The sequence below is a fragment of the Lissotriton helveticus genome, chromosome 12 (genome assembly GCF_964261635.1).
Source record: "Lissotriton helveticus chromosome 12, aLisHel1.1, whole genome shotgun sequence".
Lineage (NCBI taxonomy): Eukaryota > Metazoa > Chordata > Amphibia > Caudata > Salamandridae > Lissotriton > Lissotriton helveticus.
In genome coordinates, this window is record NC_136073.1 from 678,129,649 (window position 1) to 678,157,639 (window position 27,991).

At 47.2% G+C, this 27,991-nt stretch overlaps 1 protein-coding gene and 1 long non-coding RNA gene across 2 annotated transcripts in view; one reads left to right on the forward strand and one right to left on the reverse strand.

Moving 5' to 3' along the window:
* The window catches only part of LOC144798450 (uncharacterized), a 1,486,395-nt gene that overhangs the window by 776,749 nt on the left and 681,655 nt on the right, over positions 1 to 27,991 (forward strand). The gene's annotated exons all lie outside the window — the stretch shown is intronic.
* Positions 1 to 27,991, reverse strand: part of ENKD1 (enkurin domain containing 1) — an 87,280-nt gene that overhangs the window by 26,957 nt on the left and 32,332 nt on the right. The window contains exons 4-5 of the mRNA XM_078669325.1: positions 15,284 to 15,456; positions 12,687 to 12,851 (exon numbers count right to left, since the gene is read on the reverse strand). Coding sequence (XP_078525451.1) covers positions 12,687 to 12,851; positions 15,284 to 15,456 — 338 coding nt within the window. The remainder of the gene's footprint in view (positions 1 to 12,686; positions 12,852 to 15,283; positions 15,457 to 27,991) is intronic.

A 27,991-nucleotide genomic window follows, 5' to 3' on the forward strand; every position in this document is an offset into this window, starting at 1 on the left:
ATTGAGCATATTGTTCCCGGTGGGGGCTCTAATTGTAGGACCTGGAAAAGGAATAAAATCTTTGGTAAGATTGTCATCTTAATGGCTGCGATGTGGTCTAGCCAAGAAAGGGAGTGAGGCCTCCACCTGTGTAGGCATTCCCGAATCTGCTGGAGTAGTGCAGTGTAGTTGAGCGAGATGGTGCGTTGTATGCTAGCTGTGAGTTGGATGCCGAGATAGGGTATTGCTTCCTGGGACCATTGTATCTGGTAATCCTGCTTCAAGTTAGCTAATATGGCTTTGGATAAGGACAGGCTAAGTATAGTGATTTGTGGACTTTGACTCTAAAGTATGCCGCTTGCGAGAAAAGTTCCAGTTCCACCAAGAAGGTAGGAAAAGAGATTTGGGGATTTTCCAGGGTGGCTACTATATCGTTCGCATACAAACTAATCTTGTATTCCTCCCCTCCAAAGCTCACCCCAGACACCAGGGGGTTGTTATGTACCCTTTGGGCCATTGGCTCCATGTAGAGAGCGAAGAGAAGCGGGGAAAGAGGAAATCCCTGCCTCGTACCTTGCTGGATAAGAAAGGAGTTAGATGAGTATCCGTTCACTCGAATGGATGCAGATGGGATGGTGTAACTGCTTAATATCCAACTCGGGAATCTCTTCGGGATGCCAAAATGCCTCAAGGTCACCGCTAGGTAGGGCCAGTGTCCCCTGTCGAATGCTTTTGCTGTGTCGATGGAAAGGATCATGCGTTCAGTATCAAAGCGCTGGGCCTTATCTATAATATGCAAGAGGCGCTTTGTGTTGTCAGCGAAGAGAAGAGGCGCAGCAGTGGTATCCCTGTGAGTAATTTAAAATCCACGTTGAGAAGGAAGATTGGTCGGTAAGACATGCAGTGCCTCTTATCCTTACCGGGCTTAGGTATCATCACTACTGACGCTTCAAGCATAATTCGTGGGAGTGCAGAAGAAATCCCGATTAAGTTGTACACTCTCGTGAGTACCGGAGCCAATGTGGAGCAAAATGTTTTTATAAAAAAGAGAGGGGAAGCCATCTCGGCCCAGGGACTTGAGCAGTTTATGTGGAAATGGCTGTGATCACTTCCTCTATGTTGATCGGGGCTTAGAGCGATTCAGCCTGGTCTGGCTGGAGCCTTGTGGTGCTTACCCCCTACAAGTACTGGGCCAAGGCAGCTGGAGGGAGTTGCTGCGCTCGGTAAAGTTTTGCGTAGTATTGATGGAAAGTTTCTGCAATGTTCTGATCTGAGGTTTGTTCCTGCCCAAGCGAGTTGACCACGGATGAGACACCAGAGGCTTGTCTCTGTACTCAGAGCCTGTTGGCTAATAGTCTCCGACTTCTGTCTCCCTCTGTGTAGAAAGTGTGCCTCAATCTCAGTGCTGCCTACTCAGCCCTATCTAGATCTAGACCCGCTAATTGGGCACGAGCAGCCTCTAGTAGTCTTTATGTGGAAGTAGGTCTCGCTTCTCCTGGCAGGTCCTAATATCTGATGAGGCAATGACAATAAATTCCCCCCCCTAATAACTGCCTTCAGGGCATCCCAAAGAATTGCTATGGGGGTTTCTAAGTAATCGGTTATCGCTTTCCTAACTTGCTGTATGACTTCTGAGCGATGGAGCATAGTTTCTGTAAGCCTCCAAGTCCGGGGTGGGGGACGGGTATCTGAAAGGGCTAGTGTCAAACTCAGCGCTGAGTGGTCTGAGAGCGAGCGAGCCAGGATGTCTGTTGTACCTGAGACAAAACAGATTCAGTAGCTAGAAAGTAGTGTATCCTGGCGTTGGTCTTGAGGGAATGAGAATAGAAAGTGTATTCTCTATCTGTAGGGTGGAGGTTCCGCCAAATATCGACCAGTGCATATCTGCAAGCATGCGTTTACCATCGTCTGTGAGGTCTCCGGATTGCCCTTGTCATTGGACTGAAAAATCTGCTTCATTGTCGAAAGGCCAAATTGAGGTCACTCCCCATTAGTATCATCCTGTCAGGAGTTCTAGTAATCTCTGTTACCGCCCTGAGTAGGAAACCCTCCTGACCCCCATTCGGCGTGCACACAGAGCCTATGGTGAAAGTGTGAGGGCCAAGCTGGAAGGTGTGGGCTAACAATCTACCCTTGAGTTCAACCTGCTTGGGGCCAATTCGTCCGGTAAACTTGGAGGAAATGAGGATGGCCACCCCTGCTGTTTTTGTAGTATGGTATGAAAAAAAGTTGGTGAGGGAAAGCTTTAGAGCATAACCTAAATGTGTCTCCGGGAGGTGGTGTGTCTTTAGAAGGACACAGATGTGCGCCCCTGTGTTTTCAAGGTAGCATAGGATGACTTGTCTTTTAGTTGGATTATTGAGGCCTTTCACGCTCAGGAAGACTATTGTGAGCTGTGTACTCATCTAATCATTCTGGGGATACAGCGGTACAAATTTAGTCTGCTGGATAAAACAGCAAGGACTGCCCAGGGTATGTCTCACTGGGTGCCAGGAACCAATGCCATTGCCTTGTGGGAACCTCTGAGATCAGTGTTGTGCATGTTTAGATAGGAGGAGGACTGAACCCCTCTTGAACAATACAACTAACAAATAACAGTAACTGGTGAACATATAGCATGTCCTGGGCGGTTAGACCCATGAGTGGTGGTATGAGATGTCAACAGGGTCCGCTCCGCCCGCCCCGCCTGGGCACCCCCCACCGTCTAGGGCAGAGGGTTGCTGGAAAATGGGCTGCAGGGCCCCAGGTCGACCTCTTCATGGTCTGTTCGCAGTGCAGCGACGTGCTGCTCATTCTGGGCGGCCTGAACTGCTTTTCTCTCCCTGGCAATCGTTTTGGAGTTGGCCTAAGACGGGTAGGTGAGCGGTTCACTGTCTGCCATTTATGGTCTTTTGTAGGTCTGGCTCTGTTGCTAAACGGTAGGTTGTCCACTTGCACCTCCTCCTCTATGTTCAGCAATTGACAGGCTTCTTTTAGTGAGCGGATCTGATGCGTCTTCCCCTCCCATCGAAATATTAGCCGGAATGGGTGGCCCCAGGAGTATGGTACCTCCTTGGCTCACAGGTGGAGCATGATTGGCCGGAATTCTCAGTTTCTTTACAATGTGGAGGCTGCGAGGTCCTGGTGGAGTAGGGTTCTATGTCTCCGGAAGTCAACTAGGTGGTTGCCTCTCGCTCTCAACAGAATTCTTTCTTTGAGCTGGAAATCGTGGACGCATGTAAGGATGTTGGCTAGCGGGGCCAGAGATGGTCTTCTCTGGCCAGCCCGGTATGTTCAGTTGAGCTTAATTTTTTGATGTGGTGTGGCTCCAAGGATAGAGCAGAAGAGCTCCTCCACGAACAAGGCAAAATCTTGTCCCTCCGCTCCATGTGAAACACCCTAGATTTGTATATTGTTCCGGTGGGAGCGAGTCTCTAAGTCCTCAGTATACAACTGTAGGTCCAGGTGTTGGTCCCTGAGGTGGAGGACCTCTTGTTGCAGTTGCTCTATCTCCTCGACGTCTCTGGTAGCGCCTTGCGTTTCCAACTAATCCATTTTGTCCCCCAACAAGTCAAGATCTTTACGGACATCTCTAATTTCTTGTGCAAGCTCCTTCTTCACTGTCTGCAGGTCATCTTTGAGAGAGGCAAACAGTGTTTCCAGGAAGCAGCGAGTGATAGGGGCCTTGGCATCTTCCACCCCTGCATCCGTTGAAGCCCCGGAGGGTGGTTCTGTGTTTCAGTGCCTGCGGGAGTCGTTTTAAGAAGCTCCTTCACTGAGCATTCCTTCTTCTCTTTACCAGTTGCTATCTTGCCGAGCTTGGGACTCGCCCCCAGTGGGGAAGGTGATTCGAATTCTTTAGTGCTCTCGAGTCGTCCTCAATGTGGCCTGGGACACTGTGTATGGTACTCAGCGCGGCTGTCACTGAATCAGCTGAGAGTTCCCCACAGGGCGGATGAAGTGCAGTTAGCAGGAGCTTGCAGAAAGGTGTTGTTACCAGGTGCAGTGCCAGCTGGGTCAGTCTCCTCCCCACTCCCCAGGGTCTCTCAGTGCGGAGGATCTGTTGGCGGGCCTCCGGACCGGCCCTCATGCCGCTCAGGTCTATGAGGAGGGGAGTGAGCCAACTTGACCGCTGCCGCCGCGCGGTACAGAAGACACTGGGTGGGGCCTTCATGTCTGTTCTCGGTGTTCAGGGGGCTGCGGTGATCGGCACTACACCCGCAGTTGGGAACCCACTCTTCACACTTCATCCGGCTTCCCAGTTCACCAGCTGAGCCAGGGCCTTACATCAAAGGCAAGGGCAACAGCACCTCATAGTGTCTCTATGTCGGTTGTCGGGTAGGCCTCCTGTCCTCCAAAGTATGGCCGCTTAGTGCCGCCAGCTGGATCCCCTTTGTCTGCCTCTAGCACTCCTCTAGGCAGTTTTACTGGGGCTTGCTGCCTTTGTGATGTGCCCTCCGCCTGCTGTCGGGCCGCCGCCAACTCCCCTCTCGCCCCACCAGGGGTGTGACTGGGTATACAGCGTTTACAACGAATCTTTTACCCCGCAGGGAATCACAACGCGGTCATTACAACAACTGCGTTGTGATTCTGCATACCATTACTCCGCAAGTCGGAACAACGACTTGCGGGGGGAGGGGGGGTGTTGGATTTAAAATCCAACACCTTCCCTAGTGTCCGCACAGACTGGAGTTGGAATAGTATATTATACTATTCCAACTTCCAGCTAAACCCCCGACCCCCCCGCAAGTCGTTGTTCCGGTATGCGGAATCACAACGTGGTCGCCGTAACGACCGCGGGGTAAAAGAATGCGGGATTTAAAGGTATATTCGTGTGACTGACCTCTGTCGGAGCACTTCGGTTGGGGGGGGCGTCTCCGGGCTCTTTGCGGTCACTGGTCGCCACTCAGCTGCGGGATCTGCCACCAGGATGTCTCCTCTGCAGCAGGAGTAAGGGGTGCTGGCTCCCGACAGCTGCACTCTGGGGAAAGGCTGTACTTCGCCGCTGGTCTCAGCCGTGTTTCCCTCCTCTTTAGTACTGGCCCCGCCTCCGCACAGGCCTTGCGACCCAGACCTGCGGTAGACCGCTCTGCCCTACTCTCAAAGTCCCACAGGCGGGGGAGCCGGGACGTCTTGCTGCACCGTCAGGGGGTGCCTTCCTGCACTCCGGATTGGCTCTGGGCTTGGCACAAGTACATCGCAGGGAAAGAGTAAGCCCAGGGTCTCTCCCCCGGCCCAGCTAGCCAGTGCTTAGGCTGTGGAACCTGTCGGCGAGACGGAGCGACGAGCAGGCACGTCCTACTCGGTCACCATCTTAGCCACGTCCCCTTCAAGGGGCTTTATAGGCTCTGAGTCACATGACTGATTATTACTGAGGCTACAGTACACTCCAAGCTTCACCTTCAGTAGATATTTGAAAGAATGGTAAATACACCTGTGTTTGTATATATAGCTCAAAGTGCAATTCAGGCCTGTAGTGCTATTTCATGGTCTGCAAAATGCCTTCACCTTAGCATTGAAGAATGTTTCCAGAACAAGAATATTGGCACTCTGCTGTTGATTATTCCTCTTGTGTATGCAACAATACACTGATCGGTGGATTGGGATGTCGCCCGAGTAATTACCAGTGGCTGAGATTAATTCAAGCATTCCATTCATCTCTTTTTTTTATACTTTAGGGTGTCACCCTAAGTGGGACAAGTATGCCCAGACGTGGGTCCTGTGCACACTGTAACTGCAACCAACCTGTACATGGCTGATGAGCCCTAACTAGGGTGAAACCAGTCCTAGTTAGCTTGTGTTCCTGTTCAGGGAGGACCTGGGCTGGCAGTTCAGACTGGAGTGTTTCACTGGCGCTGGGTCAAGACTATATGTATATGGCTGTATCCAAACTGAGTTTGCATGGTGTACAAAATTTAATGGACTAAGATGCAACCAGAGTAATTACCAGTGGCTAAGATTAACTGAAGCATTCCATCCATCACTTTTTTGAATACATTAGTGCCTCTTTGGAGTCTGTCGACTGCTTGTCGGTCTGCAATCGGCCAGACCTCTACCGTTCAGTACTGGCTTCTGGCCCATTAGTTTCTCTCACACATACACTTCAATAACATGGTGATTAAAAACAATGGACAAAACCCACAGTCTACTGGACTCACAGCTTGTGTTCCTTACTCTCACCTGTTCTTCCTCGCTAATAGCCTCTCTATCAGTTTCAACTCTTGTTCTCACTCTTGGCACTTTCCTATCTTTTTTCCTCTGCACACCTCATCCACTCATGTACACCCATTAATGCAGACATCTATCCATGCACTCGCACCCATCCAAAGCGTGCCCAGAATCACTCAAGCCTTCACAACCCTATACCCTCTTCCTTCTCCCACTGCTATAATCCCTCCCATTCTCACCACACTACTCTCGTCCTACCAGACTGCTTTTGCACCTTCATCCATAGATTTATACACTTACCCATCAAACATACTACCATGCACTCACTTTTCTACTTATACTGTTAATCACATACTCACTCATGTATTCATTTGTTCAGCCACTGAATAATTCTCAGTCATCTCCTCTCCCAGTTTCACACTTAATGAATGAAGAAACTCTTTCACATAATAAGGCAGGATAATTGCATTTGCCAGTGCCTGTTTTTCTCCAGTATCTCTTTAACATGTTGCTATTTCAGTACTGCCAGCATTACAAACAGCGCTGTCTACCAGTGCAACTCAAACATGAGCAGCAGATTTGAAAAGCAGTCTATGTTCAACTTCAAAATCACATTAATACTAAGTAGCTCCGGCACAATTACCAGTCTGGCTTCAGATCACTCTGCGGGACAAAGGCTCTTACCCAGCACATCGTCGACAATGCCTCCCGGAGCACAGATTAGGAGGACCCCTATCTCCTGCTAATACTGGACCGCTCAGCTGCCTTTAAGAGAGTTCACTCCTCCCACCTTCATATGCACCCGGGAGTCTTGAATGGGATTCACCTGCAATGCCCATCACTAGTTCACCCACCTTTCCAACAAGCACCAGTTTGGTCACATGGACACCTCCAGATCCCACAAGATCTCGGCCACTTGCAGAGTGCCCCAGGGTTCCATTCATTTTCAGCCTCTACGTGGAGCTGTTTGTGGTGTTTTCCTCACAGATTACTGCATCAAGAATCACCTATATGCTGATGGTATACAACTCCACCTGAAAGCCTCTTCTGCTACAGACATCCACTGCTTCTAACACAGCCTGCACATCATCCAGACCTGGATGTTCAGTGCCTACTTTAAGCTCAATCAAGGGAAGAAATTATTTCAATTATTTTTCAAGGTCAACAAATAACAAACAGCATAAACCTGGCTCGATGACACAGACCTTGAATTTTTTCGACCCCCCAGTTTTCAGTGGACGCCAAGTCACTTGGATTCACCTTGGACATCAACCTTACCCCCTTAAAAACACACAGCGAGGGTCTGGTACCAGCGTTGCTGTGCAAACCATCAAAATCTCAGCTCTAAATGGTGGTAAATCCCTGCTCAATGGCATTTTATACTTCACACTAGCACCCATTAGGGGCAGCCTACAGGCCCCAGCACATCTCATCCAGGCAAGAAGAAGTATGATCACATCACTCCATCCTGACAGAATTCCATTGGTACCCCTTACTGCTCGCACCATCTTCAAAACTAGCTGCATCACTTACAAAGCAATAACAGCCAGCATCCCACCTAATTGCAGACAATCTCATCATCTCCGTTCGTTCATGGCATACCCAGAGCCAGAACACCATCAGACTGCGTATTAAGTGTACAAAAGAAAAAATATATAGCAGCAGACCCTTTCCTTCTATTTACCCAGGAACTGGAACAACAGCTCTGTATCTCTCAGGACCGCCTCAGTGCTGCTTCAATTTAGGAAAGAGTTGAAGACGCACCTCTTTAAAGAACACTAAACCACAACATTAACAGTTGATATAAACAGTCCACAAATAGCTATCTCCTCTCTCAGTCGTGTCTTTATGCTTGATTTTAACAATGTACTGTGTTCCGTTGCCTTTTGGCTAGGTTTGTGCCATAAAAATGCCACATAAATACATAGATACAGAATCTGCGACTTCCTCCCGAATCATCCAACCCTGCTGTGCATCAAAAAAGATTCTAGTTCTGCCTTCTTTTCCAGTACTAGTTTTAACAAAAATGCAGCCACAGAGCTTTACTTCCCTTGGATTGCACCATTACCTGATATTCCAATCATCTAACACCGGGGCAGAAATTTCTCCAGTGCATTCCACAATGGCGGTAAGGGGTAGTGGCAGTACCTTTGACCCGCTGCTCGCCACAGGCTCTAGCACAGAGCTCGCGCTCCTTTCGATATTGTGAATGTGATTGCTCATTGCTTTTAACTCTGTGATATAATACGGAATTTTAATCTTTTTAAAAATTTGCTAATTCACATTGCTCACACTCACTTTACCACACTTCCATCGTTTGGGTGTAACGCTGCCATAGGAGACGCATTGTAGATCTCGGATTCGTCTTCCCCTCTGATTGCAAGGGGGAGGACACCACTTCCTGTTTCCAACTGCTTGGCGGTTAGCGCTCTAGCAGCTGGGTCTCGCGGGGCTACTTGGGCTGAGCCTGACTTCATCGCGATGCGGTAAGGGGTAGTGGCAGTACCTTTGACCCGCTGCTCGCCACAGGCTCTAGCACAGAGCTCGCGCTCCTTTCGATATTGTGAATGTGATTGCTCATTGCTTTTAACTCTGTGATATAATACGGAATTTTAATCTTTTTTAAAAATTTGCTAATTCACATTGCTCACACTCACTTTACCACACTTCCATCGTTTGAGTGTAACGCTGCCATAGGAGACGCATTGTAGATCTCTGATTCGTCTTCCCCTCTGATTGCAAGGGGGAGGACACCACTTCCTGTTTCCAACTGCTTGGCGGTTAGCGCTCTAGCAGCTGGGTCTCGCGGGGCTACTTAGGCTGAGCCTGACTTCATCGCGATGCGGTAAGGGGTAGTGGCAGTACCTTTGACCCGCTGCTCGCCACAGGCTCTAGCACAGAGCTCGCGCTCCTTTCGATATTGTGAATGTGATTGCTCATTGCTTTTAACTCTGTGATATAATACGGAATTTTAATCTTTTTTAAAAATTTGCTAATTCACATTGCTCACACTCACTTTACCACACTTCCATCGTTTGGGTGTAACGCTGCCATAGGAGACGCATTGTAGATCTCGGATTCGTCTTCCCCTCTGATTGCAAGGGGGAGGACACCACTTCCTGTTTCCAACTGCTTGGCGGTTAGCGCTCTAGCAGCTGGGTCTCGCGGGGCTACTTAGCCCTCGCCTCTCCATGAGCGCGCAGCGTTCGCGCGCAGTGGAGCTGAAGAGTAGCCAAAGAGTAGCCCGTCTGCGCCCGTCCGCGACAGGACGGGGCCAGGGGCTCTCCACTCTGCCTCTTTCCGGGTATAATGGCCATGCCACTACCTGCTCCTCTAACAAGGTACACAGCACAGGATCTTCTTTCCTTACAGCCCCAGGACAATTATATATGTACCAACAGATTACCCACATGTCCTGAAGGACCTTTTTCTTGTATTTCTTGTGGTTTTCAAGCTACCCATACCCATATTGTAACTGGGCTACCTTGTGATAATCCTTCTATTGCTAAAGGTTGGAAAAGTTTTTTGTTAAATGTAAGGTCCCTCCCCAAACACCATGTACAACTTTGGGATACCCTACACAGCACTAATCCTGAGATTTGCTTTATTACCGAAACCTGGCTCAAACCCCATACTATCCCCACCATCACCTTAGGGTTACCCATGGGATACAAAATTCTTCGCCAGGACCGAATTGAAAAGGTAGGAGGCGGCATCGCTATTATTTACAAAAATACTCTGAACATCAGAATTCTAGAACAAGTACTGCTACCTACTATGGAAGTAATCATCTTCCACCTCAAAATTAGCCCCACAGTATACTGGAAAGGCGCACTAGTATACCGTCCACCTGGACCCAATGCTGGGTTCTCTTTAGCCCTAACTGAGCTTCTAGCTCCATACATTAAAGCCAATGAAAATTTTATTTTACTTGGTGATTTTAATTTCCATATTGACATTACAGATCGCTCTGATACAATAGCACTTGTAACTGATCTCGCCTTACTAGGCCTCCACCTCCGTAATAATGGTCCCACCCACACTGGTGGACACACCTTGGATTTAATTTTCACTTCCCTTCCTAAAGTTTATTGTCATCCTCCCAAGTACATCCATTGGTCTGACCATAAAATGTTAGATTTCTCTTTCCTGCATCCCCTTGAACCCACTACTTACCCTACCACTCAGTCCATTAAACGCAGACCATGGCACAAAGTCACTCCTGCCAGATTTATTCAAATCTGGAAAGAACCAGTGCTTTTGAGCTCGGATGACATAGAAACATCTCTTTCCAAATTTAACTCCTCTCTGACATCAGCCATTAATACTCTAGCCCCTCAGAAAACTGTTAAACAGCCAATCATAGCTAAAAGGGAAATATGGTACACTGAGGCCCTCAAAATAGAAAAACAAAGATGTAGGAAACTAGAGAAGTGTTGGAGACGGACACGTAAGGAGGAAGATAAGGAACAATATCTGGTAGCTATGAACTCCTATTATAAAAACATCAAAAAGGCGAGGAAAATCAGCCTCACCTCCCAAATCACTGAGGCAGGCAACTCCACTCGAGAGCTATTTAGGGTCATAAAGGCCTTCACCAATCCAGCAATGTGTGAGAGCCCAGACACTTTCTCCCAAGACCTCTGCAATAATATCTCCCAGTTTTTCGAAGACAAAATTGAGGGGATATATAAAAAAATCATGCAAGTTGCAGGTCCCCCAAAGAATGTAGTCTCTGAAACCCCCCTTATGACGACCCCTGGGAATACTCTACATGTAATTCCAGAAATAACCTTACAGCAACTGAACATGCTCATTACCAACATGAAGACCGGTTCCCCTAACGACTTGATCCCTGCTAAAGTGATTCCTTCCTTGACAGAATCCTTAGGCCCATCCATTCATAAACTAATAAACCTCTCCTTTGCCGAAGGAAAACTCCCACAACATTGGAAAGAAGCGGTTGTGAACCCCATTCGTAAAAACACCACTCTACCCTGGTCAGAGCTCTCCAACCTTCGCCCTATCTCCCTCCTCCCTTTCATTAGCAAACTGGCTGAGAAACACGCTAACACCATCATTTCCAGCTTTATCGAGGCGACAGGGGGCCTGGACCAATCACAATCTGGGTTCAGGCCCAACCACAGCACTGAATCAGCCCTCCTCTCGGTGACTGACAAGATCAAAATGTCACAGGATAGAGGGGGCTCCATGATTCTAGTGCTGTTGGACCTGTCTGCGGCCTTTGATACCGTGTCCCACAACATCCTTCTCAGCCGCTTGCAGGGAGTGGGGATAGGAGGCTTAGCACTATCCTGGCTGGAGAGTTTCCTCTCCGGAAGATCGCAATCAATCAGCCTTGGCCCCTACAGTTCCATCTCGAGGGTGCTCACAAAAGGGGTGCCACAGGGCTCTTGTCTTAGCCCCACATTGTTTAATGTTTATGTGGCCCCCCTTGCTGAGATTGTACGAAAATACGGGTTCACACCAGTCTCCTACGCTGATGACACTCAGCTCCTCTACCCTTTCAGCTCCCTTGGCCCCAAAGTGAAGGAAAACTTTGCTGAGGGTATGAGGGCAGTGTCACATTGGATAACAGCAAACTGCCTCCAATGCAACGTGGCAAAAACAGAGATCATGCTCTTCGGCAAAGCGAATCTTCTGTGGTCTCCCGATTGGTGGCCGCTGGACCTGGGTCCAGTTCCAACATCAAAGCCACATGTCAAAAATTTAGGGGTAAAAATTGACCAAAAACTAACCCTCAAGGAGCACACTAACCATATTGCAGGATTGTGCTTTCACACCATTGGCCTTTTAAGACGTGTCTTCCCATACCTTCTTGATACCCATAGGAAGACTCTCGTACAGGCCTTGGTTACTAGCCGCCTGGACTACTGCAACGCCTTGCTGACACTTGCTAATGCGGATGCAGTGGGACGTTTGCAGGTAGTCCAGAATACGGCGGCTAGACTGGTCATGAGCGCACCACCTAGGACTCCATCCAAGCCCCTGTTGGAAGAGCTGCATTGGCTTCCTATACGGCAGCGAATCAGTTTTAAAATTTGTTGCACGGTACATAAAAGCTTATATGGAGATAGTCCCAAATATCTTTCCCAATCACTAGAGCTGTATCAACCCGGTCGGTCACTTCGCTCCTGTAATCAAGCCCTCTTGAAACCACCAGTTACAAAAAAATCCAGACAGGGAGACCGAGCATTCTCTTCAATCGGCCCCGCTCTATGGAACAAACTTCCCACTGATCTGAGACTGACTACCAACCATCTGTCCTTTAGAAAGTCCCTAAAAACTCTACTCTTCCGAGAAGCATTCCAACCGTAATAACTACCCTCACCGTAATAACTACCCTGCTAATGTAACGCTATTGCCTTGATGAGCAAAGCGCGGAGATACCCTTACGGGATTGATTCCTGCGCGATATAAGAATTTAAATAAATAAATAAATAAATAAATGGTCTACAGCACCTTACCGAAAGCTATTCCGGTGTAACAGTTACTAACACACCCCTGTTTACGCAGGTGCCACCCTATTTGTTTCTCACCTGTTCCTGGTGGTTGTTTTCCATCCTGGGACTCCCAACTTCCTTCAGGGCTCTCGAATGTGTGGGGCTTGGCGACAATGAGCGTCTGGGCTGGATCCCAGAGCCACAGCGGGAGTGAGCCTTAAGGAACCTGGGTGTCTCCACATTTGGAGTAGTAGAGCTGTCCTGTAAAAAGAAATAGACAATTGTAGAGCTTAGCTTTTGCGCTCTTCAATACATTTGTACTTCCTTAGGTCAACTTCAGAAAAACATGACCCTGCAAAACAAGGCATCCTTGTGGACTGAGAACGTCTAAGGCAGTACACGGTTTTATTCTGAGCAGGCCGATTAAGGTACAGTAATTTCACCACAGGAGAAATCTGTTACCACAACTTGCAGATCTTCCTGTGGAGTGAAATCATGACACAATTCTGAGGTTTCCTGCCTAGAACGAGGGAGAACATCATGAATCGGAGTTATTGCACCTTACTTGCACAAATGATCCCTCTTTCTGATCAGCTTCCCCATGGAATTTCAACCACTAGTGTGGGGAAGCTACTGCACTGGTCTGAAAATCCGGCCCTGGAATTAAGTCAGAAGTCAGATTGAGGCCGCAAGTTAAAAGAAACTAGAAAGGACAAAAAATCACTTTGACTAAATGCAGTCAAATTAGATATACTAAAAGCTGCTGAAATATCATTAATCACTTACATCTACTGGGTAAATGTTTTTATGTTAAATATACATTTGTGGTGCTCTACTTGTAGTAGTGCCTTTATCCCACCGGAGTGCATGGTGGATAATGAAGACTAACAAGTACAAGGAACCCATTGTAGTATGGGAAGCTTGTGTGGTTAGTTTTGTAGAGTACATGGTTAGACCCTTGATGGAAGGACTGAATTTTCAGTTGTTTGTGGAACTGAACGAGTGATTGGTCCTTTTGAATATTAGTGGAAGGTACTGTAGAGACGGAAGTCTTTGCACTGCAACAAAAGCAGTACTTTTCTGTCCATGTTCGCCTATTTCTGGCAGATTCAAAGCATTTCCCTTAGTGGACTCAACAGCGCCTGCACCACTGGGGATGCTGCACATGGGTTACATTAGCCCCACATCAATGGGAGAAATGGCTTATGGAATGGCCACTATTATCAATGTTCCCCAAAGGCACATATCTGTAAAATGTCGGGAGCGGTTTTGTCTGTGTGGCCATTACTTGGATTGGGGCTCCTGGTATCGTGGAAGGTACTAACCCTTCATATTGTTCAAATGTATTCAAATCTGCACTTCCTGGGTATGCCATAGTTTACTCACGCTAATTAAGATGAGCAAGATTGCGTTATATCCTATAGCACTTGCAATAAAGCGAATGGGATATCCTTCACGTTTGTGACAGAACAACCAGTTTGCAAATTCTAAATTATCCCCAAAAACATGTGCAGGAATGGTTATCAAATATGACCTTCCTTGGCTTCTGACCACAAACTGATCAACTGAGCCAGGTATCTAGGATACCAGAAATTCCAGCTTCAGACTTAACAACTCAAAAAAGACACGATAAACAAGTAACAGCTCATTACAATTTGTTAAGCGCCCTGCCCGCAAACATCCATCTGACCAAGTGTCTCAAGAAGCTTGAAAGAATGTCACCCACACTGAAAAAGCTCCCCCGTTTCCCTCCCCAACTTCATTACCTTCAAACCCTGAAACATTGCTTAAAATTTGAAATTCACCATATCTGGCAAGCAATATCAAGCGCGTTGGACTATACAACAATTAAGGCAGGAGTCTCCTCAGGTTTGAGACAAAAAACTGCAAGAAAGTGCACGCAAAGCCTTCACTTGCTATACTCCTAGAATTTGGATTTATCTCACTATTCAAATAGAACATGCTTCCTCGCTCCTGCTCTTCAGAAAGATGATGATTATTCTGTGAACAACACCTCATCCACTAGTAACCGACTGAATAGTAGACCATCATTCCCCTTCTCTGTAATCCTCCCTAGTACAGCTTCATAGTATAGTGCTCCGCTCCCTTTAGGCTTTGTTTGTGTTATGCAAATTACAATTTACATAAATAAACATATCAAGTTGAACATGGGGACAACAGTGTCAAGGGAATAAGTAGAGATGAGTTGAGGGTTATACAGGGAATTCATTTAGTTGAGAATATAAGAAAAGTAGGTAGACCAAGTCTGAGGGAGGGGAAAGACACAGAGCTATGGTGCGAAAATGGGAGCTGTAGACCGACAAAACATTATGAACCTGTGCTGTATTTATAATTGACTGTACTCGCTGTTTATCCAGATAGTCATTAACATACTGCATGGTGAATCACAGAGCTAGAGTCTTGCTAATGTTGCTTTGGAGTCGGTGTTCCTACTTGCAGTATAATGCCACAGATATATATTAGAAAGTGCTTAGAAAAGAGTAGCTCATAACTCGTTACGGCTTGGATGGCTTTTATCAGACGCTCTCCCACCCTCCACACCTTCAGGAAGAACCTCAAGACCTGGCCCTTCGACTGAACCGGAGCGATATAAATCCCCTGATTGATTAATCGATCTCACAACTTGTGCACGTTCAAAATAGGAATGATCCAACAAGGACTTGGTACCATACCTGGAGCAGAGCCATCACCTTTGACTCCACACTCTCATATTTTTGGGATTTCCACAGGGCCTTCACAGGCTTGGGCTTGTTAATCTCCCTCTCCATCTCCTTCTCGCGACACTTCTTCTGAATTTCCCTCATCCTTCGCACATTCTCCTTCTCATGGTCTTTGGGGTCCTTCTCTGAAAGATCAAGACAGCAGGTTTATTCTTCTGCGTCTTGGCATGTATATTTCGGTTTCATTCCTCTGTGTGTGATGTCACTTATGGGATAAGTGGAGCCATCTCACAAATGTCAAGAGCTTAAGGTTTAAGTATCTTATAAAAGCTTAATATGCCAACAGATGAAATTTATTGGCAGAGTATCTCTGATCTTACCATATCGTTTTAGGTGGCTTATAATGCACAAACTAGAAACTGAATCTTGGGCAGGAGGAATTACATCATCATTAATACATTTATTTTACCTCGTATACAAGAGCCATTAAAATCTACCAGCGTTTACTGCACTAATTTAGAATACATAGTCCACACCAGATAATATAAAAAATACATTTACAATACAAAATCAATTAATGATGTTGGTACCTACAGTACTCAGTGTTAAAACTTGTCAAGGTTTATTCACCAATATATATATATTGTTTTGTTTTAAAAAATATATATGTTATTGAGTTTTTCAAAGTAGGCAGCATATAATATCAAATAGAACTTCACAGGCTGTGAATACTTAGGAGTGCATAGGGTTAGTCAGGCATGCGGTAAAATCGAGCGTTAACGTCACAAGCATATGCAGCATATATAAAAGAACAATCAATCAATCCAGTGTCGTCCCTTGTGTTGCAAAGTGTTTTCATCTACGGGGCTTAGCCAGTAGTTACTCCCAGCTGTATACCGTGGAAGTTCAACCAGGGGCTCCAGACTGTGTGACTTTTTTGGGGCATCCTCTTAATTTATATGCAACTCTTTCAGCACCCATGTAAAGGTCCATCCCAGTTATCCATTCGTTAAGGTGAGGGGTTTCTGAGGCGCCCCAGTGTTTGACTAGGTCTCTCTTGGCAAACACTAAACCCAAGTAACAAAAAAAGGAGTTTAGCTCGATGGACCTCTACCTCCGGTATTTCCAATAGAACAAACTTGGGGTCCACTGGTATGTTTTACCCCAATTTTTTGTGTAATTCTTCTATAATGGCAGATCAGTAGAGATGTAATGCAGGGCAGTGCCATAGGGTATGTATGTATGTGGCCCTGTCTGCTTTACAGCGCAAACAAGCGGGGGAGTCTGCCCTGCCAAATTTGTGTCGTTGAGCCCTGGCATAATATACCCTATGTAAGATCTTGAATTTTATCAATTGCAGTTTAGATTTAATGGCTACTTCTCTTGGGTGCATGAGTGATGCCTCCGAGTCAGTGTCCTCCATGTAGCCTACTGTTGTTTCCCACTGTGCTCTCAATTTCGTCAGTGTGTCAGACATTTTGTTTATTAATGTTCTAGAATTCCATGAGACCGCCTTCTCTACGATTTCCCCCCAGGAGCAATCGTCCCTCCAGCGGTGCATACTTGGGGAGATAGGTCAAGTCAACGTGTTCTGCGCCCCATGCATGTTTGAGCTGTAAGTATTTAAAGTATTGGGTGTAATTTAATCAGTATTCCTTTTGGAGGGAGCTAAAAGGGATTAAACTTCCATCTTTAAGCAGATGACCCACTCTAAAAATTCCAATCTGATCCCACGTTCGGAAGCCTTTGAGCTTCACAATCTCAGTCAGTCATGTTCCCTCCCGTAGCAGAGTTTGCTGGATAATACTTTTATTCCATCCCATCTGTCTTTGCCTTTTCCCATGCCGCTATGGTTCTCCAGGTTACCAGTAGTAAATGTAACTTTTGAAACAAAACAGCTATAAAAGTAATTCAACGACTATTTTTAATATCTATTATACAGCAAATTAAATGGCAAAGTCAGATTTTTAACAAATATGTAGGAAAAATAACTTTTAGAAAGCTACATTTAAACTGCCTGTACCTCCAGTAGGCTAATTAGCATCAGTCTGGTCTGCCAGTGCTTGACCGTAATGAGGTGTGAAAAGCTTGATCAGGCGGTCTCGCTTGGTGTAGCCAACTTCAGGATCCATCACAGTCACCCTCAAAGTACATCCAAGCACTAGTCTACAGCAACCATAAACTATTATTGGCCCTTAGTGAGAAATCTCCAAAGCTCCAGGGGGGCAACCTGATTCAGGTATCTGGCATTCAGTCCCACAGTAATGACTACAAATCAAGCAGCATCCAGTGTGGGGAGGGTTTTTCTTCTCAAAGAGACAAAGGGCCACATGTATCATTATTTCAAGTACGATTACCTAATTGCGATTTTCTCCTAATTGCAATTAGGTAATTGCTATTCCTAATGTATGAAACCCTTTTGAGTTTAATTAGCGATTACTAATGGGTCATAAATAGGCCTACCTCATGCATATTAATGAGGTAGTGCGCAATTTAAGATTCCTTAGGAATCTACGCCATCACAGGGATTGTGGCCTGCTGAGGTCAGCAGTCCACCATGTCTGTGATTGCTTTTAAATAAAACCTTTTTTAATGCCTCCTGTTTTCCTTAAAGGAAAATGGGCTGCATTTAAAAAATGAAACTTTGCAGTTTCATTTTATAAGAGTAGGCAGTGGTCCGTGGAACCACTGCCAGCTCTTAAAAATAATTTATTTTTTCATCTTCAAAGAGTAAGGGGCCACCTGGGGACTCCTTCCCAGTTGCAAATGGGTTACCACCTCCTTCAACGAGTCAGTAAAATATGAATGTTTTGAGAGCGTAATTTGGTTGCAAAACATCAATACATTCCATTCAGATTCGGCATTTGAAAGGGACGCTCTAAACACGCCCCTTCCAAATATCGAATCGCAAACACAAATTGTGATTCGGTAACGTGTTAACGAATCGCAATTTGTGTTCATACATATGTCAAAGCATTTTTGCGTTCCGAAACGGACCGATCAGCTGTTTCCGACCGCAAAAATGCTTAATACTAGTGGCCCAAAGCCCCTTTCTGCGTTGGAAATTAGAACATGTTCAAATGTTTTGACTTCCAGACATTTCAACAGGACTAATCCACTTGTGGTATCCAACCAAAGCTATATCAAAATCTGCATAAAATCACACCTCATTTCCGGTCTGCCGCTTCCATGGAATATCATTGGGGCTTTGTGCTTTTTGGTGCTATTTCTACTTAAGACTCAATTTTTCAAAGTCGGTTTGGAATTTTTATTGTTTGTACTGACTTTATTTCGGTTTGGGGGCAGGGCTCAGGTTAACTTAATGTCTTTAGAGATTCTCCCTAGCAGGATAGTGTTATTATTCCTTAGGCCACCCCAATAATCCACTTTCTTACAGCGTCTCTCTCTGAGCTTTCTATTACTGCTCAGACATATTACATAACAACTAATATATGTGCAAAGCAAGCCAGATCTATTGGCTTCGCCCATGCTAGTTTTCTAATTATTCCCAACAGATTTTTTGAAACTGAATGATCAAATATCACTTACAACAATTTGTTGTGAATAATTAGAATAGAAAATTCAATTCTGAATATATGAAACTGTGAATTAAACAATACTTTCTGAATATGCGGAACTGTGAATTAACCAAATCTAACATCTCTGGACAGGGTGGTGGTTTCTAGGGGGCTCAGTCACTCCCGTCCTCCTTCACCACTTTCCTCTGTAGTCTCTTATCCTTTTAGAAGCTACTTACTCCCTTCTTCTCTGCACAGCCCCCTGAAATCCTACTCCTGTACATCTAGCATAATATGCCCTTGCTCTTCAAGCCTGTCCTTTCTCTGTCATTTTGCGTGTACTTTCTTACATCCCCTCCACTTTACCATGTCCTCTCTATCACACAGATGTGCACACCATCCCTCTCCTAACCAGTCGCCCTTTGACAGCAGCAGGCCAATACACATTCCAAAAGGGGGGGACCCTGCCCCTTTTCCTTCTCGCTCCACTGCAGCATTTGTTAAATGATAACAAAAGTTATAACCCCTTTTGAGGGCTTACAGGCTTCTTCTTCCACATTCAGTATTATACTCTCACCATTCTCCGGTCACAAAGTGCAAAGAAGTAATTTAAACGGAAGAATGTTGCTGGCTGTTCCTTCATAATGTTTACCAAGCCACGAAGTACAATTTAGTAATTTTCTTCTGGGCTGTTCAGCTTAGAACTGCGTTTTAGTAACTACACAATTCACCTTTAAAGCAGATTTTAATGCTTGCAGTTAAAAACAATTAGGAAGATTCAGGTAGGCCTGGCATGTCTCAAAGGTGTGATGCACAGTTTTAAGATATTCCACTACATTTACTTAAATGTGATTTTAGAAACGTTCCCACTGCCAAGGTAAGGCTGATTGAGCTGTTGCCACCCTCTTCTGGTGGAGAAAGACTGTCACTATGTCGTTTTCCAGGCTGGTGACAGAAGATTGCCAGTTGGATTGCTTCTGCAAGTAAGCAATATATCAAAAAGAAGTGCAAAGTGCAAACAAGGAGGCCCTACAGTTGCTATACCCAACCTTTTAGACTTGTTAAATGTAACAAATATTTTCGAAACTAACAGGCATCAATTTCTACCAATCAACTGTAGACGGTGATGCCACACCTTTCTGTCAAAACCACCAAACAAAAGTATTTTTTTCTACGAATAGTTTTCCTGGGACTTAATAAAATCACAAGAATGTTTTTCTAAAAAAAAAAAAAAAAAAAAAAAAGATTTTAATGAAATGGATGCACCTCAAGTTGAACACTTGTTAAAACCATGGAGTTATAAATGGGTATTTTCATGCACCTGATGGCAAACAAATGGCATGACCTCAACGTGACAAATGGGAACTTTCACAGGATCCTGTATCTAGTAAAGGCAGGAGAGTAGTATTGTGTGACTTTTAAAACCAGTACAGCTCTACAGTTAAAATGTATTGCTCCTGAGGCTTGAGACGGGAGAGACCTTCATTGCACTCGCTCATAATTGCTGTCTTTGCACATTACCTCCGCTACTGCATTTTAAAACAGTTTTTACTTGTTTTAACATTGCCCATTTTGCACTGACACTGTTTCCCAGCAAGAAGTCTACTGTAGGGTGTTTGCGGGACTTCCGACACTGGGTCCGACATTTTGGTGTTAGGAAGGTCAGCGGGCTAGTCTTCATGCCCCTGACATTACTTAAACAGACGCTGGCTTGTCCACGCTCAGCGCCAGTCCTATGCACAAATCCCATCAGCAAATTATGTATTACTCTTGCATCTGAGTTAGTCACCTGTTTGAGGAGCGCGGCGGACCTGCTGCCCAGCGGACCCTTCTTGGAAATTGGAGCCACGACTCGCCGGACCCGCTTCGCGGGTCCCGCAGCGCGTCAACTGCCAGGGGGTTTCACCGAGGAACTGAGGAGGAGTGCGGGGTCAGGCAAGTGAGCTAGCGGGGCTGCGAGCAAGGCAGGGGACTCCAGCGACCAGGAGCCCCTGCGCGCCCAACCAGCAACACCTGGGCTGCTCTCCCCGCTGGCCACGCCCCCGCCAACGGAGACAAAAGCTGCCCCAACCCCAGCGCCTGTGGGACACTTTGCATCTGAGTTAGTCACCTGTTTGAGGAGCGCGGCGGACCTGCTGCCCAGCGGACCCTTCTTGGAAATTGGAGCCACGACTCGCCGGACCCGCTTCGCGGGTCCCGCAGCGCGTCAACTGCCAGGGGGTTTCACCGAGGAACTGAGGAGGAGTGCGGGGTCAGGCAAGTGAGCTAGCGGGGCTGCGAGCAAGGCAGGGGACTCCAGCGACCAGGAGCCCCTGCGCGCCCAATCAGCAACACCTGGGCTGCTCTCCCCGCTGGCCACGCCCCCCGCCAACGGAGACAAAAGCTGCCCCAACCCCAGCGCCTGTGGGACACTTTGCATCTGAGTTAGTCACCTGTTTGAGGAGCGCGGCGGACCTGCTGCCCAGCGGACCCTTCTTGGAAATTGGAGCCACGACTCGCCGGACCCGCTTCGCGGGTCCCGCAGCGCGTCAACTGCCAGGGGGTTTCACCGAGGAACTGAGGAGGAGTGCGGGGTCAGGCAAGTGAGCTAGCGGGGCTGCGAGCAAGGCAGGGGACTCCAGCGACCAGGAGCCCCTGCGCGCCCAACCAGCAACACCTGGGCTGCTCTCCCCGCTGGCCACGCCCCCCGCCAACGGAGACAAAAGCTGCCCCAACCCCAGCGCCTGTGGGACACTTTGCATCTGAGTTAGTCACCTGTTTGAGGAGCGCGGCGGACCTGCTGCCCAGCGGACCCTTCTTGGAAATTGGAGCCACGACTCGCCGGACCCGCTTCGCGGGTCCCGCAGCGCGTCAACTGCCAGGGGGTTTCACCGAGGAACTGAGGAGGAGTGCGGGGTCAGGCAAGTGAGCTAGCGGGGCTGCGAGCAAGGCAGGGGACTCCAGCGACCAGGAGCCCCTGCGCGCCCAATCAGCAACACCTGGGCTGCTCTCCCCGCTGGCCACGCCCCCCGCCAACGGAGACAAAAGCTGCCCCAACCCCAGCGCCTGTGGGACACTTTGCATCTGAGTTAGTCACCTGTTTGAGGAGCGCGGCGGACCTGCTGCCCAGCGGACCCTTCTTGGAAATTGGAGCCACGACTCGCCGGACCCGCTTCGCGGGTCCCGCAGCGCGTCAACTGCCAGGGGGTTTCACCGAGGAACTGAGGAGGAGTGCGGGGTCAGGCAAGTGAGCTAGCGGGGCTGCGAGCAAGGCAGGGGACTCCAGCGACCAGGAGCCCCTGCGCGCCCAACCAGCAACACCTGGGCTGCTCTCCCCGCTGGCCACGCCCCCCCGCCTATCACCAAATCAATACTTGGTAGCAGTATCTTAAGGAGTGCAGGTCCTCCGCTTCGCGGGAGCGAGCGGGAGCGACCGGGAGAAGCCCGGGACAAGGGCGGGACCGTTTTAGGCCGTTCGAGGCCTGAGAGGCCTGGGCTGGGCCACGTTATTTGGCCCCACGATCAGCCACTGCACGTGAGTCTGTTACCATTATCTTACAACAAGCTTCCCACTGACCACCATGTGCACACGAACCACACGAAGTAAAACCGCAAGGGGACTTGGCGGCTCTAGTGGGACATTGGATGACTTTTTATTTAAGACTAATATGGCGATTGACCACGAAATTAACAAAATGCAACATAGGGTCTCTCTTGAACTTGATGCTGCCCGCAAATTGTCTCTTAATATTGCTTCCTCAAAAAAATCGTCACTTGGGAACCTTGCCCTAGCACTTACCCCTGAGAGGACAACTGGCCCTCGCCCCCTGTTAGTCACAGCTGATATACATCACTGCCCCTCTCAGCCCCTAAGTGACCCGGTTAGGGAACCTCCATCTACACTGGTGGAGGATGCAGTGCCAGTAAAACCTGTAGCCAGCACAAGCTTTAAGGCAAAGAGTAAATCACCTAGGGCTGCAACAAGGGCTAATACCATTGCGAACAAAAAGGTGCTGCAGCAAAAAAAGAGCTTGGCTAGATCTGCCTTTGCTCGCAAGAAAGCAAAAATCGCGAGAACCCAGTTCTTTAATTCTCGACGCCCTTTATCTGCCTCAGCTCATGGTGAACCTAATGATGGCACTCATACTGACAGCACTGCTCGTGCCACCACCTATGCTCCAGATGGAGCTTCAACCGTCACTATGGTGGCGGCTTTCCCTGGTTCACACGTTGAGGGGCCAATGGGGGGAAGTTCGGGTGGGGCGGAGGGGGACAATGGGGATGATGAGGCATTCATACACACTGTCTGGGTCACTCTTAAGAAATTACTCACCCCCTTGGAGCTTAAACTTACTAAAATAGAAAACCATCTGCTTGAGATGGATAAGACGATAGTAACACTTGCTAGTCTTAGCCTCAAGCAAATGGAGTCTAGACTCTCACTGGGGGGGGGCTCACCAACTCAACGTCTAGAAGTAAATGCATCTGCTTCGCTTAACGAACGACCCAAACCTGTACCTAAACCACGCACAATAATAGGGAACAGCACCCCCAACATTCCAAGTGCAAAAGCGGGCCCCACCAAGGTGCCCCCTGCACCGCCCAAACCCAAGCCTACTGCCAACCCCAAGCCTAGTGCGCCTCGAGCAGTGGCCGAATCACACACTGTAGGACCAAAACCTAAACCTCCAACAGATAGGCAAACTTTTCAGCCAGCCTCCAATGCCCAACATCCCTCCGATCCTAGCAGACCAAACTTCCGTGGGGGTTATATAGATTTACCCCCAGAAGCTAGTCCCTATGTTGCTGTCTTAGCCGGTGTACCGACCCTTGACCCATCAACAAAAGAGGACCATTGGTCCCTCAAAAACAAGGTCATACACTGGCTAAACGCAAACAGACAGCTCCCTAGCCATCAAAGAAGCCGGGTTCTAATGGTCCGAAGGGTACCTTGGATTGGACTGAGCCACAAGTCCATTCTGGGTGATTGTATAGTGGTGACATTTGCTGATCCCAATACGGCACACCATCTCTGCTCATGGTCCCCCTGTATTAAAGACCAGTCGGTTGTCGTCAGACCCCTCACTTTTTTCTATCCCCCTGGGAATTTGGATAGGACAGGAGGGAGTTGGTCTACAATCCAAAAGTCTAGAAATAGGGGTTATAGGTATACTGGACCTAGCCAGAGTAGTTGGTGGCAGGAAGTTCCCACGTCTAATATGTTCGGCTGTCTGGAGGAGGTTGACTGACTCGGGGGGGACACCATTATTAATGGGGAACTGACAGTTGCTAGTATGAATGCCACAAGCGATGTTAGTACAGGCTGCCTAACGTTGACTTCACCTGACCCAATTTGTGTTTTTACTGACCACTATTCTCAGCAAGCTGATATAGAAATCTTGGTCCACCCTGCCACCCCTTGTACCGATAGCCCAGTTAGCCAACTTAAAATAATATCCTGGAACATCGCGGGTCTTAGGGGTCGCTTGGACAATGATGACTGGGTTGAATACATCTCCGCCCACGATGTCATCATGTTCCAAGAAACTTGGTCAGTAGCCCCCCTCCATAGACAAGGCTATCTTAACTACTATAAACCGGCTATTCAGGGCACGAAGGGTAGGGCGTCAGGTGGTCTCTGTATTTGGATAAAATCTAGCCTGGGTTTTAATATCAGAGAAATAGTAGGGATAAATCCCGATATACTTTGCATCTTATTAAGGAAGGCAAACTGCAAAGAAATACTCCTCATTAATATCTATGCCAGAGGGTGCCAAGGAGGCAAGAAGCAACCAATCCTTAACGACCTGGAAGCCCTCTTGCATGAGCATAAATGCGACCAACTCACCATAGTGGCAGGGGACTTAAACTGCTCATTTGAGCCCATTATGAACCTTGCCGAAGATGTTGGTTTAGACGAGGATTCCGCATGGAATATTCCCCCGTTAGCAATTACTAAGGCAGTTAGGGGAACGGAGGCTGCTCTCCATTGGCTTGGGCTGTGTCTGGAATGGGGACTACGAGCCGTAAATGGCCGCAGCTCATCTGACAAGGAGGGGATGCCAACCTTCGATAATGGGTCTTGTACTAGTCGCATTGACTACATACTCATTAATATCGAATCTTGGGCATCTATGGCTGACATGATTGTAGACAGTAGGCCGGAGAGTGATCACAACCCCCTCTTTCTAGCACTTAAGGTCCCTGGGATAGCACCACCTCAAGAGGAAACAGATTGTATCACATCCGACCTCGTCTTTTGTGACAACAGAAGACGGGTCAAATGGTCCAAGGTGATATCTGACCCTGAGCTTGTCAACCAGATTGAAGATTTGGTTTTTAACACCAAAGAAAAGATGTTGGTACCTCCCCCCAGCGACCTGCCCATGACAAATAATGTCGATCTACACGAGGCATGTTTTGAGGCAATCAAAGATCTTCTCACTAGACCATGCCGGAAATCAAAAGCTAGGCAAAGCAAGGGCTGGTATAATAAAAACTGCAGGGAAGCCCATGCTATACTGATTGCTGCTGTCAAGTCTAGGAACACCCCGGCCATTAGAACAGCGAGACAAATCTATAAGCGTACCCTTTGGGAAGCTAAAAGGGACTGGGATGACTCATACTGGCATGATCTTCTTCATGCATGTGAGTCTTCCAACCAAATCAGATTCTGGGAGATAGTTAGGCGAGGAAGGGGCTTGGACTCATCATCCCCTGAAAATCATGTTCCAGCCGCAGAATGGGTGAAATTCTTCTCTGCTCAATTTTCTAACCAGAATGCTCCCCAGCTGGCCGAGACGCACTCACCAGGAAACCAATCTGTATTACATGAGAATAGACTTGCCTTTAGCTGCACTGACACCAAACACGCTTTAGGATCCATCCAGTCCGGGAAAGCCCCAGGCATTGACGCTGTACCAGCAGACCTTTTCAAGCTAAATTTAGATCTGTGGGTCCCCTACATTACTATCTTAGCTAATTCAATAGCAGCCGGGGAAAAAATACCGCAGTCTTGGAAAGGGGCCGAAATAATACCGGTTTTTAAAAAGGGGGATCGATCCTTACCAAAAAACTACCGTCCAATTAGCCTGATCGACACAATCCAAAAAGTGGTAGCACGAATGGCCCTAGCTCGAATACAGGGGTGGATCGAGCAGAACAACATACTCTCCCCCCTGCAGGCTGGGTTTAGGGCAGGCACTAGCACTCTAGACCAGGTCTTTCGGCTAACCATGCTATATTGGAAGGTGGTTTTATTGGGCGGGGGGGTCATATATGCGGCCTTTGTCGACCTGCGGTCGGCATTTGATATGGTTCCCAGGGCCAAACTTTGGGACGCCCTTAAAAGTATGGATTTCCCCCCAGACCTTTTAGACCTGGTGAAACGCCTCCATGAGGAAAACTTCGCGCATGTAAGATGGGGCAACCAGGGTCAGGTGACTCCCAACTTCCCTGTCGAACGAGGAGTCCGGCAGGGCTGCGTGTTAGCCCCCACATTGTTCCTCTTGTTCATCAACCGGGTGGTTGCTTTTTTTAACGAAATTCACACTGATGCACCCACTCTGGGAAACACTAAATATCCTCTGCTAATATTTGCGGACGATACCCTGCTCCTCTCTAGGACCCGTAGTGGCCTGCAGGCGGCCTTAAACAGATTTTCTGAGTTCTGCACACAAAACGACCTCCAAATCAACACAGACAAAACGAAATTTATGATTTTTAACAAAAACAAGCCCATCTCCAGCTCATTCTCTCTAGAGGGCGTTTCGATTGAACAAGTTACAGTGATGTCCTATCTGGGTGTAACCTTGGACCACCAACTTACATGGAAACCCCAGTTGGAAGTGACAGCCCTTAAGTTCAATCGCCTTTCTGGATGCCTGTTAAAGGAACAGAAAAAATCACTAACAAAGCGTATTACACCTGCCCTAAAAATACACGATGCCAAAGTGAATGCAGCTACACTGTATGGTGCGGACATTTGGGGGTACATAGGTTTGTCTGCCCTTACCAACGCCCAGAACAAGTTTCTCAGGATGTTAGTGGGTGTCCCCCAATCTTCCCCCATTACTCCCTTGCTTTTAGACTTAGGATGTAAACCGCTGGGTGAGATGGCCCAGTACCGACTTGTTGCTCTTTGGCGTCGCCTTTGGACGACTGAAGAACTAAGCTTATTTTCTCGAGAGCTTGGTGAAGTTAGAGCATTGTGGGGTGCCCAAAAAATCCCTTGGCTCAGGGAGGTAAAGCGTATTTTATATCAGATGGGCCTCCCAGAACTATGGCTTCACCCAGAATGCTCAAACTTCCCCTCAAAAGCTGAATTCAAAGAGCTCTACTGGGCTGCTAAAAAATCTGCTTTGGTCTCCCTCTCAGCTGCTAACAACCTCACAGGTCAGTTTCTGATGCATAAACTAACCCCTTTCTTGGAACCATACTGGGACTTGATCGGTAAGACGCTTGATCGCAAGCTGTACCATCAGTTCCGAGTGGGAACCTTACCGATCAAGTCCTTTACTGCTAAGTGGGCACTGAATTCTAGCGATAAATGCCCCTTTTGCCTCGTTCATGCAGAAAGTCTGGGCCATGTATTTTTTGCATGCCCCGTATATCGACAGCCCAGACTAAAATGGTTGAGACCAATTTGCAAAACATTAAACTGTGGGGACAGCCACACAGCCCTTCTCAAACTAAGAGATCTACGCTCTACTAAATCTGTGATTTGTGTAGCCAAATTTTTGGGTTGGATGTGGCTTATCCGAGCAAAGAATCTGTAAACTGTTTTATCAATTTTAATGTGTTATATCAAATTCATAGTAATGGGGGTCTTTTTGTATAATGTTGTTATCTGGAACTGTTGTTTTTATCTGTGTCTTTTATGAATTTTATATTCGAAATAAAGACTAATTGAATGAATGTATTGCTATACTCACACAATGATTAGACCGTATATAGACATGAGCGCGTTTTTCTTCTTCCTGGTTTATGGACATGGTTAACATGTAAACCATGGACTATGAATAAGAAGGAAAAACATATTTCTTCACCATCGCCTCCAAAATGTCTGCACAAAATCAAGCTTAGTTGCTGGACGTCCTATATATTTATTGAGAAATTTCATGATATCACCGCAGAACTATGTGATTTGCTCAATTTACACTCCACAATCCGCTATGATAAAACCAGCTATTTCGCCATTAGGTGTTGTGCATCTAAATTCAGA